This window comes from Desmodus rotundus, chromosome 7 (genome assembly GCF_022682495.2).
Source record: "Desmodus rotundus isolate HL8 chromosome 7, HLdesRot8A.1, whole genome shotgun sequence".
NCBI lineage: Eukaryota > Metazoa > Chordata > Mammalia > Chiroptera > Phyllostomidae > Desmodus > Desmodus rotundus.
This window is the reverse complement of record NC_071393.1, coordinates 33890792-33909126: the sequence shown is the minus strand read 5'-3', so window position 1 is coordinate 33909126 and position 18335 is coordinate 33890792. Positions and strand designations below refer to the sequence as shown.

Here is an 18335-nt window from a genome sequence, read left to right as displayed (position 1 = left end):
ATGATATATTTTAAAAAATTGTCTCCATATTTCCAGCTTTCTTCAAAAAAAGTCCATGTTACTTTAAAACAAGTTACTTCCTTAACTTTACATAAATGTAGTCTTTTTCTACCAGATCTGACAGTGATTCCAATGGCCTAATAATATAAGAAAATTTACTGATAATGTCCAAGCTTACTGGTTCCATAGACTTAAGAAATAAACTGAGTTTTCAGATTGAGAGGAATTATTTTCCAGCATCATGGTGGAGGCTGTTTTATAGTTTGAAGATTAATGATTTATGTGTTAAATTTTAAAAGATGGTGAAATAATTCTTTTCCTGTGAAAAAGTTCTGATAACTCACGAAACCAAATGTTTTAACACATAGCCTTGCACTGTGTTTGCTCACTCACATTTAAGGAAGTGGCATTGGGCTGTCAGCACTGAGCTGAAACACGGTGATAGCGAAGTCGGTGGTGCTGGAGGAGGGCGCGGGTGAAACTGCAGCTGAAGCAGGGTGGCTGGAGCAGCAGCTGAAACGAGGCGGGCCCGTCCCATGACTTGCTGCATCATTTTCCCGTTAGGGCTCTATAGCCTTGTTAATCAAAGCGTAGTCCCGGAATCAGCAGCATCAGCATCCCCTGGGGACTTGTTGGAAATGCAGAATCTCAGGCCCCGACCCTAGGCCTATTGACTGACTCAGCCTGCAGTTTAACGAGATCCTCAGATGACTCCTGTTCACAGTAGTGTGAGAAGCACTGTTCTAAACACTGTGTAGACCCCAGGGTTTGCAAAGTTCCTTATAGCTGAGTCCCCCACCCCTGCCTTTACCATTTCACAGCCTCACCTAGGTCAGCAAGGTTTTTGGAAATGGGTGTCATGGTTACTAGTTATTACAATATTTTCTTTCCCCAGTGGGGTGGATAGAGGTTACTGAACTCTCCCACACACAATCTAATTTCCTCATTTGTTGAGGGGCAGCCTGGTGTGCACCCCATTGATTTGTATTGGGCTGTAATTGAGCTGCAGATCATCTTTGGGGTGTTTGAGAATCATTCTTATCATCAATATTACTGAACTCATAGTTTCTTGGGGCTACCTGGACCAGCAGTTATTGAAAGGGTGATGGAGTCTGGAAGACTTTTCAAAGTTAGTAAAGAAATGTTCTTACTAATGAGTAACAGGAAACTTTTCAGCTTCTGAAAAAAGTATACGGATAGATTTAAAACTGATGGGAAATCCCACTGAATTATCACTTACTAAGAGATGGTAGGAGCATCTTACCAGCATTCCGACCTTGTTTTCTGCAGGGGGCAGCCGGCATCTTGTGCTATGTGGGAGCGTACGTGTTCATCACTTACGACGACTACGACCACTTCTTTGAAGACGTGTACACTCTCATCCCCGCTGTAGTGATCATAGCCGGGGGAGCTCTGCTCTTCCTCATCGGGCTGATCGGCTGCTGCGCCACGGTCCGGGAAAGCCACTGCGGACTGGCCACGGTAAGCTCGCCCCTCGTACGCCACCAGTCATCGTCAAGTGCGGAGGGTTTCGTTTGTGTCGCTTGCTTTGAACTGAGCACGAAACCCTGTAGACCGGTTCTTACAGCTGGAGCAGAACTGGCACTTGTCTTAAACTCCTAGCAGCTGTCATAGACCATTGTTTTGTACCAAGAGAGCGTTTATTGCTGTTTCTTCATGTGTGTCTAATTTTTGACCATGTTCCCTTGCAGTTTGTCGTCATCCTGCTCTTAGTTTTTGTCACAGAAGTCGTCGTCGTGGTTTTGGGATATGTTTACAGAGCAAAGGTACGTCGTCTACTCTGATCCATGTTGTAAAAGGTGGTTTGTGTCAAGTGAAATAGAACATGTGCTTTTACCAAAATGAATACTTTCTTTTGCCTTCAGTTTAGCCACTGCTTTAAGAATCTAAGGTTCATTAGAAATTATATGTCAAGATTTCTGGTCTCCCCATTTTATGTAGCAAAGAGTTAATTCTACTACCGTTCTAGTTTGTAGACGCTTAGTTTTCTTTACATTCCCTTGAGCGTCTCCGGCTGGCATGGCTCAGTGGGTGCCCTGGGTTGCAGGCCAGGGCTCCAGTTGGGGGCGTGTGAGAGGCAAGTGATTGATGCCTCACACATCAGTGATTCTCTCCCTCTCTTTCTCCCTCCAGTCCCCTTTTTCTAAAAATAAATAAATAAAAAATCTTTTTAAAAACTACCTTGAATGAGCTATAGATGAATCATTGATCAGCTGAGAGGTTTGTTCAAATTTCCTGGGCCAATACATTCTCTATATGAGAGGGGAAATACAAATTTCCTGGCTTACATTTTACTCTCCATTGCTTCTTTTAAAAACGCCTTGCTCTGAACAGAAAAAGGTGCTTGGGAGTTGTGGTGCTACCACCTCTGTCCTGCCCTGAGGACAGCGTGTCCTGCCCACTCAAACACCAGGGAAGCTTTTGCTGGCCTCTCCCTTCTTTCCCCCCTTCCTCTTTTCTGTCCATTTCCTTCTACTTTCTGTCCTATTTCCTTTCTATTTTGCCTGCTTTTGCTTTTCACCATTTAAGGCTAAACAGTCTGCTTTAAATAATTAATTTGGGTGTAACTTTAGAGGCAGGTTATAAAGGTATAGTAGAGTCATTGAAAGGGGTGGCTTTGAGTCAAAGGCACGATACCCAATTTAGTATTTAAATCATTGATGCATAAGGAACAAGGCAACTATGCAAAAAAAAGAACACAATGGATTATGCCCCCACTACCTAGGACCTGGTTCTCAACTGTAGTCTGCTGACATCACTGATAAAATTACCAAATAAGCCTAATCGCCTTAAAAGGGTAAGGAGAACCGGGTACAAACTTTATTAATGTGACACATTCTTGTCACTTTAGTAATCGACAGCAAAGTGTCATTTCTAAGGACTGAGTTTTTTACCTGATTACTTTCGCATATTTGGCCACGTCTAATAATTTATCCCAAAAGTATCTTGTGGTGTTTGTTAAAGTAATTTTATTTTTACCTCCTTTAGGGAAGGAAAGTGAAGAGGTCTTCTGAGACTACATTGAAAACTTATTTTAAAAAGAAGGCAGTCCATTTGTGATTTTAATTTAGTTGCTGCTGAACTGCACTCTCCCCTTTGAGTGGATTGTTAGCCTGCCCTCTTGTCCGCAGTCTGTTCTTGAATGCTTACTCCACGTGCTGTAAAATACCTGACTTTTTACCTGAATCTGTACAGAGGCAGGAAGGGAGAAACTTTTTCTTGTAAGAAATTTACAGAGATCTCCGGCAGCTGTGCACATATGCCGTTTAGGTATTTTAGCTGGGGCACTGACTGATACGGCTCCTACTAGTATTCCTTTAGAGGAACCGAATTCTTTCTTTTGGTGCAGGTGGAAAATGAGGTGGACCGCAGCATTCAGAAAGTGTACAAGACCTACAGTGGGACCAGCCCCGACGCGGCCAGCCGGGCTATTGATTATGTACAGAGACAGGTGAGCTCTCGGGAGGCCAATTTGTTTTTGAGGGCCAGTCACTTTTGGGTGAACATAAAACTTCCTCTGCTCTGCTGTGTAAGTCAGCCATGTACATTCATGGTCATGGTTAAACTCATGATATGTTGAGTATTTTTATCTTCACCCTTGAAAAGGTTTTCCCGCCATCACCTACTTTAAGTCAGATAAAATGCATCTTACTTTTCCACCCCCAAATTAATTAGTCAGAGAGGTGATAGTGGAAGAGGTATGTGTCGTGGGGAGGTAGGAGTCCAGATGGACTTAAGAGGAGGGGAATATCTTCTTCATACATCTTTTAAGAGCAAGACCAGAAAAGGTAACTGACAAAACTGTAAAAAAAAAATATGGACTATTTGAAACATCATGGAGACAGCAAGTGTAGCGGATCTTTATTCCCCTAACCCCCTCTCCAAAATTGTTGGCTTTTTGTCAATCTTGTTTCGTTTCGTCTATTACCCCCGTGTGTCTCTTGCTAGATTATTGTAAAGCAAATTACAGACATTTTAGACCAAATATTTAAGACAGTTCTATCATTGGAAATAGCATTTAACTCAGACCAAGTATTTCACATGTAGGACAGGAAGGGTTTTCTCAGCTACAAAGTATCTCTGGGCAGTGTGCTTTTCGTATGGAGGTTCTAGAGCCGCTGTCCGTATGTGGCTATTGAAATTAAAATTAAACATCCAGATTCTTAGTCACACCAGCCACATGTTAAGTGCTCAGTAGTCTCGTGTAGCTGGTGCCTGCCATGTTGGACACACAGACAAAGGACATTTCTGTCAATGCAGGAAGTTCTATTGGGTGTCACTGTTCTGGTGGAAGTGGAAGCTCTGCCGTGCACAGAACTCCGAAGGTCAGCACAGTCACGTGCATTTTGTGAGGAGTAACATCTGTACTCCCTTTTCCAATAGCTGCACTGTTGTGGGATCCACAATTACTCCGACTGGGAAGATACAGACTGGTTCAGGGAAACCAAAAACCAGAGTGTCCCTCTGAGCTGCTGCAGAGAGACGGCCAGCAGCTGCAACGGCAGCCTGGCCCATCCCGCCAGCCTCTACGCCGAGGTAAGTTCCGTTTCTGGGCCAGCACCCGAATCTCGCCTGGAAACCTGTTTTCTTCTGTGAATCATCTCCACCCGCAACTTCTTGTCTACCATCTTTTGGTTGTCTTTTTTTCTAAAGCCATCTTAGCCATTTTTAACTGTGCAGCTCAGTAGTACTGAGTGTATTTAGCGTTGCCCATCTCCAAACTGTCTCCTTCTTGGGCACTGAAACTTTAAACTCGTCACATGACAGCTCTCCATTCTCCCCTCCCTCAGTCCCGGCACTCACCCCCCTACGTTCTGATCCTCTGAACTTGACTATTTAGGTCCCACATACAAGGAACCCTCCAGTGCTGGTGCCGTCGTGCCTGGCTTGTGTTTTACCCATGTTGTAGCACGAGTCAGAATTTTATTCCTTCTTCAGGCTGAATAACATTCCCACTGTAGAGACAGGCCACGTTTCGAGTATCCATTCACTTGTGGGTGCACACCTGGGTTGCCTCCCCCTCCTGGCTGTCTTGAATAATGCTGCTGTGAAAACAGGTGTACAGGTATTTTTTGGAGTCCCTGCTTGCAATTCTCTTTTTTTAAGGATTTAAATTACATTATGTATTCTGCGGTTATGTCTTTTTTAATTAAAACATTAAAATTTGCTTTCAATTACAGTTGATGTACAATACTTTGTTAGTTTCAGGTATGTAGTAGTGTGGGTAGTCACTTACAGAGCTTAAAAAGTGGTCTCCCCCAAAAGCTGCCTGTCCGCCTGTCACCGTACAGTTATTTCTGTCTTTCTGTGCTGTAGTTTATATCTCCATGACTTTCGCTGGTCTTTAAAGCTCTTTTCTTTTACTGAAAGTTATTTTTAAATGCATGGTCTTTTTTCTGTCTTTCAGTTTCTGTCATTTTCATTTCTACCGATCAGCAGTGATATGTGACTGTGCAGCTTTCGGTTTTAAGAGAGATACCTGATGAGGCTTGCTTTGTGTGTCTTAGGGGTGCGAGGCTCTTGTGGTGAAGAAGCTGCAGGAAATCATGATGCACGTTATCTGGGCAGCTCTGGCTTTTGCAGCCATTCAGGTGAGCAGTGGGCCGAGCAGTCGTTATCAGAGCACACTGGCCCCTGGGGTCTCCAGGATGGTTTCCACCACTCTCCGTGCAGAGAGAACTCGAAAGAAATTGTGATGCGGGAGCCAGTTTCCAGCATCTTCTGTTTTCTGCCTCTGGACCTAGACCCCGAATGGTTTCAGCAGACTGGAGGTCTGATGGGAGGACCATGTGTGAGAGGACTCTGTGTTATTTTCTTGACCTGTTTAGTGAGTGACCTGTTCAAAATACAGGCTGTTGTCTACTGTAGTCTTGGGAGGTATTTTAATAGAGCTTTACAGAATTTTTAAAAATTGTATTGCTTTATTCCCATTTGGCAATAATTTTAGTCTTTTTTAAAACAAGTTTTTGTTCTTTTAGTCCTTGTTTTTCGGTCCTCAAGGGTTTTATATGTTAATATATATAAGTCATGAACGGGTACTGCTGGTACTATTGTACAACTCTAGTCTCTTATAGTAATAGGAGCAATTTTATTGCTTTATAGAAAGACCTTCAAGTAAAAACTGAGGTTCTAACCTCTTCTGTATTTGAGGCTTAATTTTTTTAGACAGATAACCATCAGGAGTCCATGGCATCACCGAGCGCAACTGGAAGTGTATCGTGCTGTTGTTAGTAGCAGAAGTGGACTTACATTCTTAACCCCTGCTGGTGAAAGCAGTCTTTCCCCTGTAATAACAGCATGTGCGAAGTAGCCGGAGTAATTTCTTAATTATCCCCTAACTTTACTCCCACTCCCAGTCCCAGTGTGCACGCACCCACCCTTATCCCTCACCCCTACCCGAAAACAAAAAAGAAAGGAGCTATTTGCCTGCCTAGTACAACTACTTACGTTCCTAGGTATATTCATTATGTCTTAGAGATTCTGTTAGAGGAATGTTTTAGAAGAATCTTAAAACTGAGAATAGCCGACTATTTGAAAGTGATTGAAAATCCTCTGCGTCAGATTTAATTCTCAGGCTGTTCTTTTAGTTGTTCTTGAAATAGGCTCTGGGCCTAGAGAGTATATTTTAAGAGATGGAGGTATCTTTTAACTGTTAGATTGAACAAATGGGATTGCTAGTTTGTAAGTTGCTTGCATTGCTTTTCTGTTTGAACAGAAGCTAGTGTATTTAAGGGGCAGAGCCTTTTAAACTGGCCAAAGGGTGATTATTTACCTCGCAGGTGTTCTGAGAGCCCTGAAAGGACTCATTAAAAAGACGAGCTTTGTATTTTTTATGGTCTTTGCCCTTCTAACCACCTATTTTGTGGCGTAGCAGTAATCTGTTAATCAGCAGGGATGTATTTCATATTTTGATTGTGTTAACACATTTAGGGAAAAATAATGAAACATCAGGGACTTCCTTTTCCCAAGTGAGGTCCTGGTCTGTACAGTCTGCGTGGTTTCGTGTGTGGCGAGCGAGCTGCACATTCAGCTTGCAGCAGAGGAAGCCTGGGAGCCGTGTGCTGGTTTTGGTCGTGAAACAGGCCGAATTGTGTAGAAGACTGGTGGAAATGTCCTGTAAGTTATGTCCCTCCTCTAGTTAAGCCTATTAACCAGCCAGATAGTTCCTCATTAACTTTTTTAGGGGGGGCTAATAAATACTCTAACTGGTCTCTTTCTCACATGCGTTTGTCAGTTGATGGTCATTGGCATCAATTCAGCGCCCACAGCGCGCAATTTGGAGTATGGTGAAGAAGGAAACTGTTCGCTGCAAGACCGCTCCGCTCCCTTACAGCGTGGCCGTGAGGCAGCGCTGCAGCCAGGCCCGTCTGGCTAGGCAGCGGTGCTGTGCTCCTTGCTGGTCTGCTCTGCTTCATCCTAGTCTGCTCTGGCTGCGCTGGTCTGCTCTGCTCTGGTGACATAGCTCAGCCAGAGAAACACAGTCTTCAGAGGAAAGGGAAAGTGTGCTCCCAGAGCCACTGGGGAGCTGGCTTATATAGACAAAAGTCCTCAACCCTGGTCCCTGATTGGTCCATCCTCATGCAGATGAGGGCTCCAAATCCTTGCAGTTTGATTGGTCCACAAGGCATTGTCTTGATTGGTCAGAATGGAGTCTCTATGATTGGTCAGCAAAGATGTTGGGGGGCAGTGTGGTGGATATAGCTTTGGATGGTGACAGCCTCAGTCCTGCTGGTTGAAACAGGACTCCAGAGACTCCTTTATGAGGACTGGCTTAGGTGGCAGAACTAGTGCAGGCCGGCAGCCCAGTGCAGAGGCTGGTGGTTCAGTGCAGGTGTCTTCCTGAATGAAGCACAGGTTGCAGTGAGAGGCCCCTGTGTAGAATTGGGCCGCAAGGGGGGTTGGTTTGGTTTAATCTGAGCCCATTAACCACTGGGAGCCCTTGGCAGTACGTATCTTCTTTCTCAGGGTTCGTACATTTTATACTTAAATCACCCTGACTTAAGGATCGCGGATAAAGATTTGATGTTTTTGTTCAGCAAAACTTAGTTGGATTCAGAGGTTCACAGACTCAAAACCTCTAGTGTCTTTGAAAATTTAAAAAACTTTGGTTTTAAGGAAAAACAGTAAGTTTCCCTAATGTTTTCTCTTTTTTTGAGAGTACCTAGAAATGTTCCAAACTTTTGACATTCAAAATCTGATGTGCCTGGGTACCTTGGGTATGGAAAACCGGAGCAAAAGCAGAAACAGTTCAAAGGTCAGTGAGCTCTTGTTTGTGTGCCAGTGCTGATAGAGGGAGTTAGACCTGGAAGGACACTTGGAGATTCTCCGGTTCCGGTGCCCTTTGTTTTCAAGGCCATGAAAATGAGGGGGAGCAAGGATAGCGTCTTATGACTCTCACTAAAGCTTGGGCCACAGCTCCAGTGTAATCCAATTATGAATTGAAGAATTAGTGTTCTCAAAGGATTACATTCCTAAGTCCTGTTATGAAACCTGAAAGTTAATTGGCACTTCAGCTGGATGAAATATATGATGCAGTAGCATTGAAATATTATTAGCACTTTCCTTAGGGTCCAAAGTGGGGGAGCTCTAAGAGTTACCGCAGTAAATAGCCTGAAATAATGATGGTGATTGACAGATGATTTGTGCCAGTGTGAGTATCAAAACTTTTTAGCATGTCGTCTTTGATTTTGAGTGTGATTTGTGGTTTTAACTGTTCAGCTATGTTACATTGAAGTTCTAATGCATAAAGGTGAGTTTAAGAAGGGATTTTCTTATAAGCTTAATTTACCAGTAAAAGGCTCCAGGTTGGGAGTTGGCCCTCTGTGTACCGAATCTAGCTCACCACCTCCTTTTATGTGAGCTGCCCTCTGTCACTGAGCGCACTGCACTGCTTTTGTGTTACAGTGGCAGAGTTGAGTAGGTGCAACAGACCAGCTTTGTCTCTCGGTTCACAAAGCCTTAAATATTTACTATGTTGCTCTTTGAGAAACATGTGCCCACCCTTGCTCCAGTCGTAGTTAGATGAGCTAGGTTTGAGTAGGACCAAGTGATCAAGACCTGAAAAATACTACTATATTTTTTGGACTATGAGACGCACTGGGTCATAAGACGCACCTAGGTTTTAGAGGAGGAAAATAGGGGGAAAAAATTTTGAAGCAAAAAATGTGGTCCTGCTCCTGCTTCCTATGACCCCACTCCGCCGCCGCTGCCCCCCCGCCACTGAGCCAGGTAAGCTACATTCGGACTACAAGATGCACCCCCATTTTCTTCCCAAATTTGGGGGGGGTGCGTCTTACAGTCCGAAAAATACAGCAGTTAATTATTATAACAGGGTTTTTGAATATGAGAGAATGAGACTTAAAAAATGTTACTGTGCCCCTGTTAGCTTATCATCAACAAGATATTTCACTTCTTTGACAGTAACCAGCCCCTTAAATTAGCAAATGAATAATTATGAATTTCACATTTGAGAAATCTGGTGTCCGCTGTGGGTAGGGCTCTCTACACAGGCAATGTGGGAAAGGTGGGAATTGTTGGGTGTGTCCTCAAGATGAGTTGACTGAGAGCACACTTCCCGAGAGCTGTTTCCTGTTCTGCGTGCGAGTGTGAGGGAAGGAGGTTGAGACTGTATTTCTGTCCCTTCCTGCTTCTTGACTACTAATTTTTTGTTAAAATGAGTTAAATTACATAAGTGAATAACACTTCAGATTGAACCCACAGGTAGTTAGAGTGGCTTGATTTTTTAAATATTTTTTCCAAGTAATTCTTCCTTAAAAACTTAATCAGGGAACATGTATAAAGGACCCATGGACAAAGCCAAAGGGAGGTAGAACTGAGGGTGGGAGGGGAGGGTGGGTGGGTGGGTCGGGGGGAGTGGCAGGGAGAAGAGGGAGACAACTGTACTTGAACAACAATGGCAAAAAATGATTCACTTACCACTAAAGGTAATCATATTATCAGATCACCAGGACATTTGATACAATTTAAGGCAAGTCAGAAAAAAATGTTAAGTCTGTACATATAAATTACTGGTTCAGAAAATATTGTTACTATGTTATTCACATTTCTATAGAGATAAACATTTCAAACCTAAAAACAAACAGACAAACAAAAATTTTAACCAAAGCTTGGGAAGCTAATTCTTAGGTAGTTTAAGGGTTTTTTGTTTTGGTATTTAATTTGGAGGAAATTAATCTTAATTGTTAAATTTTGAAGGTTTTTTGAATTGAAATGCCCATTTGACAATTTTTTTTTCACATAGTACAAATTTAGTAAAAGGTAAGCTTCCTTCTAAGTCTTGACCCCAGTTCTCCAGCCTCCCTGCAAAGCCCCCCCCCCCACAGTTCCCAGTTTCCTGTACATGATTTCCTGTGTGGAGTATAAGTCACTTCCAGAAGTAATTTGTGGTTAGAGAAACACATATATATTTCTTATGCAAATAGAAGCTTATGGGATGCAATTTTGTACCTTGCCTTAAAAAAAATTGAGATAATTATATATTCACATGCTGTTTTAAGAACTAATACAGACAGAGAGCCCTTGTATGCTTTGCCCATTTTACTTCAGTGGTAGCATTTTACACAACTATAGTGTATCACAGCCAGGATACTGGTGGTGATACAATTCACCAATTTTATTCAGATTTCTCGTGTCTGTGTGTATGCTTTCAGTTCTGTGTGATCTTATGACCTGTGTCGGGTCCTATATCCACCACCACCAGTGAAGATACTGACAGTTCCGGTATCACCCGTGGTACCAGCTGGTGCCGTTTGCAGCTGCACCCGTCTCCGTCGGGGGCCTCTGCCCCGACCCGGCAACCACTAACCTGTCCTCCATTTCAAAGTGATGTCATGTTAGAATGTTCTATGAATAGAATCATGTGGTATGTAACTTTGGAGCTTGCTTGTTAAAAACAAATTAATATCATGCTCTAGCTGCATAGTATTTCATTTGGGTGACATTTTATAATTAGTCTACATTAACAGGCATTTATGCTAAGTCTTGCTGTTACAAAAATGCAAGTAGTGAACATCATCTCTGCGTGTGGGCAAAACTCTACCAAAAATTGTAGCCGTGAAATTAAGGAGCCAGAGTATTAGTGACTTTTTGATAGGTATGTACGTTTTCCCCAGAAAAGGCTGTTTCCAGTGTCCAGTATACAGTTCCAGTAACCTTGTACAACAAACAATAGCTATTTCCTCAAAACGCCACCTGCGTAGTAGGTCATGGAACATGCAGCCCTTAGTGGGTTTTGTAATCACCGTTGCCTCTGTATTTAGTAACCATGTTTTGTGGGCGCCGGGTGTTATGTGTGGACAGAGTATAGATTATTTCTCGTGACTTGAATATAGTAGGCAAAAATTCATTGCAAGAAACAGCACTGGAGCTAAAATATTTGTACGGTATTTCCAAGTGTATTATTGGAAAATTCAGTAATCAGTGAGACCTCAGTGTAGCCAGAACTTTGGGAACAGGCCTGTAACACTTAGTGATGAGGTTTGGAGCATAAGAAGTTACTGTGTAGAACTTAATGTTCTCAGACTCATTGCCAAGCATGAGTAGGGCTTTATTAAGCTTTTAAAAATTGTTTTTGAACTAGTACAAGTTAACTTAATTGAAATAAAAGTGAGGAAAGAAGTGATCCTTACTTCAGGCCCCGTTTTGAGAATGCTGACTCCTTCAGTAGCAGTCGACCAGCCGAAAGGAACGTGAAGGAAGTCGGGGGAAAGGAGATCCCTCCCCCACAGCAAGTCAGTAATTTCTGAGCTTCACGGTTTTATTGCTCAGTTTGACGTTACCTGGGAACATAATTGTTCGTCTTTATAGCAGTTCTGACAATGTTTTGCTCTACCGTGAACAGAAATTGGAATTTGATACTTAACACATCCAACATTGGCTTAAGATACTTGGTAAACTTTCAGTAGTACCGACTTTTACAATGTGTGGAAGGTACTTTGCACTAGTAAACACTCAGCAAATACTGATGTGAGGAAGCTGATGGATTCAAGCAGCAAGGAGACCCCCCCGAATGGGCAGAGCGCAGGCAGGCTGAAGGCAGCCGTGTGCTGCGCGTGCCCCGTGAGTCAGCGCCCACCTCAGACTCGGTGTGTGCCTGTTTCTGGTTCGAGTACATCGCTTTGAAATTAGATTCACCCCATATTTCCAGAGGGCCCTGCCTTTAAAATCAAGTAACTGATATTTCACTCTCAAATGAAAAGTTAAGACAGCAAATTAACTTACTTGTATTTAGTTCTTTTGTTACTATATGTTTGTCAGAAGCCAAGTCAAAAATCCTAGAATTGTTTTCTTCTTAATCCAGTTTAATAACTTGCTTATTCAGAATAACTTGGCATGACTTTATTAGTGTCCACTGTGCTACTACAGAAAGAGTAGGGCTTTTAAAAATAAACTGAGGGAGGAGTGACCTTTGCAAAGTAGTATGTGTGTAATCCCACAGAGCCAAAACTGGATTTCAAAAATAATAAATAATTGTGAAAGAAATGAAAACCTTCAAACTACAACATTTTTCTGGTATCAGGATTGGTTTTCCACCATAGAACTTTCGCTCTTCTATTCATGTACTGAGTTTTGTGGGTTCTTACGAAGCCTGTCTCCCCCCAAATCCATATGCCTGAAGTTTCCTCAACACAGTCTTTCAAAAAGTTTTTTTCTAAAATATGTTTTTTTAGAGAGAGGGGAATAGAGGGAGAAGGAGAGGGAGAGAAACATTGATCAGTTGCCTCTCACACGCCCCAACTGGCGACCTGGCCCACAACCCAGGCGTGTGCCCTGACTGGGAATCAAACCAGCGACCTTTAGGTTCTCAAGCCGGTGCTCAACCCCCTGAGCCACACCAGCCAGGGCCTCAGCACACAGTCCTGATCATTCTGCTTTCTAGAACTTTGCTGTCCAGCATGCTAACCAGTGACCACATATGTCTTAAGTTTAAATTAGTTGAAATAAAATAAAAAAAAACAAGTCCTTTGTTGCAGTGGCTTTTAGCTGCCATATGTGACAGCTCAGAATCACTACACAAAGTCCTGTTTGTACAGCGCTGGTCTAGGTCGAGAGTGGGGATGGTGGTCGGATGGCCTTGATCCTTTGCTGGTTTCACAGATTGTTCGTAGGTGTGAGTGAGGGAAGGTACAACTTGGTACTTAGTTCCTAAGAGGTAATGTTGCTTCTCTTACTCTCATTACTGCCGTTTTGATCATTGGAAGTCACTGGACTTTGAAATAGCTTCATTGCCAACAAAGAAATACATCCCTGCTATGTGAGGTTTCTATCTTCTGGCCTTTCGTTTTTCCATTGTTGTTTTCTTCCCACAGCTGCTGGGCATGCTGTGTGCGTGCATCGTTTTGTGCAGAAGGAGCAGAGATCCCGCCTACGAGCTGCTCATCACCGGCGGGACCTACGCATAGTACAGAACTCGAGCCTCAGCTAGTCGGTCTTTCTCTGATCGGGGAGGATAATTGAGCAGGTCTGCTGCCCTCTGCCTCCAGGTTCACTTGGTGAAACTACAAAGCCCGTGTGTTGGGCACAGCAGCGTGATTCTTCACGTGCCCACTTACTTAACCTTCCAACACCTTTCTTTCCCCTCGTCTCGCTGCCTCTCAGCGTCTCTGACTTAAGCACAGTGGTCAGCGCTCTGATCGAGGCACCATTCGCAGTTCGCAGGAGTGGTGGGATTAGAAGAGGGAGTGGCTGCTTCTGTTACCTCCCAGCAGCAGTCGGCATCTCGCTGAAGTACCACCGGGCCCTGCTAGGCTTCACCACGGACAACTGTGGGCCAAAGGATTTGGCAGGGAGGGAGTTAATACCAGATGGTGCCCCTCACGAGTGTCCTTTAAAAAATATATTTACTGTAGTCCAGTAAGATTGCAGCTGTACAAAATGGCTAAAATTGATTTTAGAATCATATAATGTGTATCTTGTTTCATCTTCAGAATCAGTGATCTTTGAAACCAGAGGTTTTTATTCGACGCTGGCTTTACAGGAGGGATATACTGTGTGCACTCCTGTTTGAGAACAGCGAGTGTGGGGGCGTTTATGATTGGAGCCATTCGTTGTAAGTAAACTTGTTAGAAATAATGTACCCACGTAGACTAGCCGCCTGTTACGTAGATGTGGTCTCAGCTGTAAATAGAAAACTAATTCAATAAACTCTGTATTACCTCTTTACGTGTAGTTTTTAATTATTTGAGGGTACTTCAATGTTTTAAATTGGTTCATCGTGATTTGTGTCGTGATTGTGTTTTAATTATATCTATTGCCAAAACCTTAAAGGCCTTGGTATTCAAAACCCACAGATGCTTTTCAGTCCCGTATATTCCACCAATACGGAGAATCCGCTTGTGCGTGGTGCTGGGCTGTGATGATGAATCCGCTCTTGCCTTCGAGGCACGTGGAGTCTTGGTCCAGCACACGTGCACGGGGCAGACAGTTCGCATACAGTGCAGTGACTGTAGCAACGGAAGAGAGCAAGCCCAGAGGCGGTGCCCAGAGAGCTCAGGCACCACGTCCTGGAGAAGAGGCCCACGCCCAGTGGCTGCATAGGCTTCGTGGGGGAAGTTACCAGGAGTGTGAAGTGGGATGGAGTGGGCCCGGAGCTACCAGTAGCTCATTGTGCCTGGAGCTTAAAATACAAGGCCAGGAAAAGAAGCTGAAGTGGCAAAGCCCAGGCCCTTTAGGGTCTCACGCGACATCCTGTGGAGAGTGGACCTGACTTACAGCAGAGGCAGCCTTGTGCGGCATGAGTGGACCTGCCGAGAGTGCCCAGTGGCTGTGGTGAGGAGGGTGGACCGGAGGGGCTTTAGGGAGGTGGGTGTGCTGCTTCAGGGTAGTTACTGTTTCCTCCCAGCTCGTGAGCAACCTCTGCAGACGCACAGTAAGGCCGTATAAACGTCCTGTTCCTCCCCAGCCTTGTCCTGAGATTGAGCACACGTCACCGATTCAGTCTGTACCATGATGGTTACTGGTTCAGGTTCCAGCTTGAGTATGATGATTGTAAACCACTGTTTTCCTCATTTTTCAGGCTGTCCTCCCTCCTTCCCCACACAGTGATTTATTTTTATGTATCTATATTCATTATGGACTGGTAGAATCCCATTTTTTCAATGATTTATAATTCCTTGTTGTCCTTTTTTGTGTTTTGTTTTTGGTTCTCAGTTTCAGATTTGGCCAGTAGGAGCCCCTTGAAGTTGCTTCTTGTGCTCCAACCATTTCTGGATCATTCTGTCGTGTTTGACGTGACAGGATGTTCCAGGTTCGTCTCGTACCCACCGTGCCCCAGTCCTGGAGTCAGCGTCTCTCCGAGGGGCCCTGGGCCCTGGGCCCTGGTACCCGCTGTGCTTGCTGCTGCTGCTGCTGCCATCTTTGCCTTTCATCTGGCAGAGCTCGTCTTACTGTCTTTTAGAAAATGGTTTCTAATTTTTTTAGTAAGCGTAATAGTACCCATAGGTGAGTGCGTTTAGATGCGGCGTGTACCCTTGCAGACTACAGGTGACCCCGAACGACACTGGTATGAGCTGCACGGGTCCGCTTACATGCAGATTACTTTTTCGGTACGCGCGTATGTGCGGCCGGCCTTCTGTATCTCTGGGTCTCGCCTCCGCCGGTTGCACCAGCCGCGACTGCAGGCAGTATTTTTGATCCGCGGTCGGAGCCTGCAGATGCAGAGGGCCGGCTCCGTGCGTTGCTCTGTGCCAGTTCATAGAAGGGATTTTAGCATCCATGGATTTGCCTGTCCACAGGGGCTCCTGGAGCCTCTCTCCCACAAGTAACAAGGGGCTGCCGTTAAGTTTGTGGGAGTCAAAAGTTATGTGCTGATTTCTGACTGTGGGTGGCTGGCGTTGGTGCCCGTTAGCACCCCTGTTGTTTGAGGGTCAACTCTACTGTCCGCTACATACACAAAACAGGTGTTTGTGGTTTTGCTTTACTGCTGTCTGAATTCTGTTCTACGAGATTCACTTTTCTCTTCACAACGTAGCATGGTACTGTTCCCGTGTTAGACGGTGGGATTTGCCGTTCCTTTTCGCTAGCTGGATGGATATGTTAACACCATGATTAATGAATGTACAGTAAGTCAGTCAGGTTGATTCCAGCCTCACCTCAGCGAACACCTGCATGCACAGTCAGGCATTAAAAATTTTAGCGACTTTTTTATGGAGGCGAAACTCACATGGCATAAAATTACCCATTTTAAAGCAAACAGTTCGGTGGCATTTGGTATATTCAGTGTTGCACAGCCACACCCCGTCTAGTTGCACAGGGCTTATGCCCTCATTTCACCGATGATGAAGCAGGTGCAGGGAGACTGTGACTCTGCCGAGACCACACAGAAACGTGTGAGCGTGGATTCCAGTCCTGACATTCTGACTGCAGAGGCCCTGCTTCCCTCCCTCTGTCGGGCAGGAGGCTGCGGGGAGTCACACAGCCAGCTGCAGAGGCCAGCTCCCCCTTCCTCTGGCTCTGTCTTCTGCGTTTGGAATGCTGCCCGTGAGATGGGTCCCCACGTCCGAGGCCGGGGCCTGGCTCACAGAGAATGGAGGGTGCTGTAGAGGCGCTGGGTGGGTCTGACTGAGGTTCACTTGTGTTTGTATTTTTCCACCGGTATAAATTGTGACCCAGGAATTACTTCCAGTTCTATCGTTTAGTTGTCTGGCCGTATTATGTAACATTCGTTACCCATTACCCCTGGGGCCCAGTGACACCGCCAGCACCAGTCAGAGGTGATGCTGGATATCTAGGTGAAAGTTAAAAAAAAAATGTTCGCAGTCAAATGAGTGCTCGGTCGAGATGACAAGGTGTTTTCAAAGAATAAGTAGTGTTGATACGTAACCTCCACCCCTTTTCTTCCTCTCGGCTGCACATACATGACCTGACCCTGGTGGTCAGTCTGCTTGGCTGCCAGCCTTTTCCAGGCCCTGGGGGCATGGGCCAACCCTCAAGGCTCAGCTCAGAAATCCCTTCTCATCACCTTTCCTCCAGAACGCTCTCCAGCCCAGTGCCTGTCATCCCCGTGCAGGATAAGCCTCACCCGGGTGGTCTCCCAGTCCCACTCTTGCTCTGTTCTCTGTTTGCCTTGTGTCAGAGGGTCCAGTACAGCACCCCTTCTGCGGTCGGTGAGCGCTTTGAGGGCACTCTCTATCTTAGCACCCCCCCCCCCCACTATCAAATACAGTGTCCTTCACACAGAAGCCATCAAAATACCTTGACTGAATTACTTCTGGGGCTGCCTGCCACATCTTGCACCTGGGGCGTTTCTGGCCCAGGAAAGCATTTCCGGAGCTAGGCCTTTTTCACTGACTTTTTTCTCAGTCTCCAGGAACGTGTAAGACCAGGCATTAGATCGCATTGTTCTTTCCAAATAGCCCTAGGTGTGAACCTCAGAAGGTTTAGGGGCAGGTGTGGACATTCGGACAGTGCTCTCGCAGGGTATGCTTCCTGAGGGAAGATGACTTTTCAGGAGGAATTTAAGCCTAAGTGTGATTTCCACCCCACCCCACACCCAGAGGCCCAAAGCCTCTCTCACCCCACCTGCCACAAACCCTCTGGAGGCTGCGGTGGGAGGGGATGCTGGCAGAGGACTGGCACAGCCCACAGCTCCAGAGCCCCGCTTCCAGGGTTCTACTGTGCGGCTGCCTTGTGCCTCTTCCCCTCTGCCCGGCCCCAGCCTGAACGCTTTGTAGACTTGTGGGGTGCGCACACACCTGAGACTGGAGTTAGAGGCCCCAGTCCAGAGGCACTTTGCCTCCTGAAAGAAGGAAGCCCACTCCCCCTGCACCTGTGTCGTGTTGGCGTAATCACACCACCATTTTGCTAAGGTGCTGCAGATGAGGCACAAAGATGGACATGCTGCGTGAACACAAGCACAGCCCCCTTTAGCAGCTTCTCCTTGCCCTCTTCTTTGGGTGGGGCTTGGTCAAAGGTGTCCTTTTTGCCCCCGTGGCACCTGAGACTTGCCTGGGCACATGGGAAGTCCTCCATCTGGCAGGCGGCAGGAAGCCACAGTGCAGGCTTCTGTAGGTGTTACGAGCCCCCTGCCACCAGAGGTGCTGAAGCCAGCTGGGGTGCCCGGTGCCCAGTGCCCAGGAGTGGCGGGGAGGGCATTGTGTGGTAGGTCAGTTTAGTTCTTTAGAATCTTCCTGTTTTCAACCCTGAGGAGTTCCAGTAATGGCACTCACTCCCTTCTCTGTTGCATGAACCCCAGAGCTCTTGGTGGGGCTGCCAGGGCAGGCAGGCGTGGAAAGGAACCCCTTTCCTGTGTTGGGAAGGATTTCCTGTTTCCTTGGCTTACCTCAGGTTACCTGTCC

The 18335-nt window shown here is 45.4% G+C and overlaps 1 protein-coding gene across 1 annotated transcript in view; it reads left to right on the top strand.

Annotated features, from left to right (window-relative positions):
- The window catches only part of TSPAN3 (tetraspanin 3), a 56600-nt gene extending 42398 nt beyond the window's left edge, over positions 1 to 14202 (top strand). Inside the window, exons 2-7 of the mRNA XM_053928237.2 lie at positions 1291 to 1482; positions 1713 to 1787; positions 3371 to 3472; positions 4405 to 4557; positions 5529 to 5612; positions 13350 to 14202. Of these exons, the coding sequence (XP_053784212.1) occupies positions 1291 to 1482; positions 1713 to 1787; positions 3371 to 3472; positions 4405 to 4557; positions 5529 to 5612; positions 13350 to 13442 (699 nt within the window). The 3' untranslated portion in view covers positions 13443 to 14202. The remainder of the gene's footprint in view (positions 1 to 1290; positions 1483 to 1712; positions 1788 to 3370; positions 3473 to 4404; positions 4558 to 5528; positions 5613 to 13349) is intronic.
- Positions 14203 to 18335: the final 4133 nt, after the last annotated feature.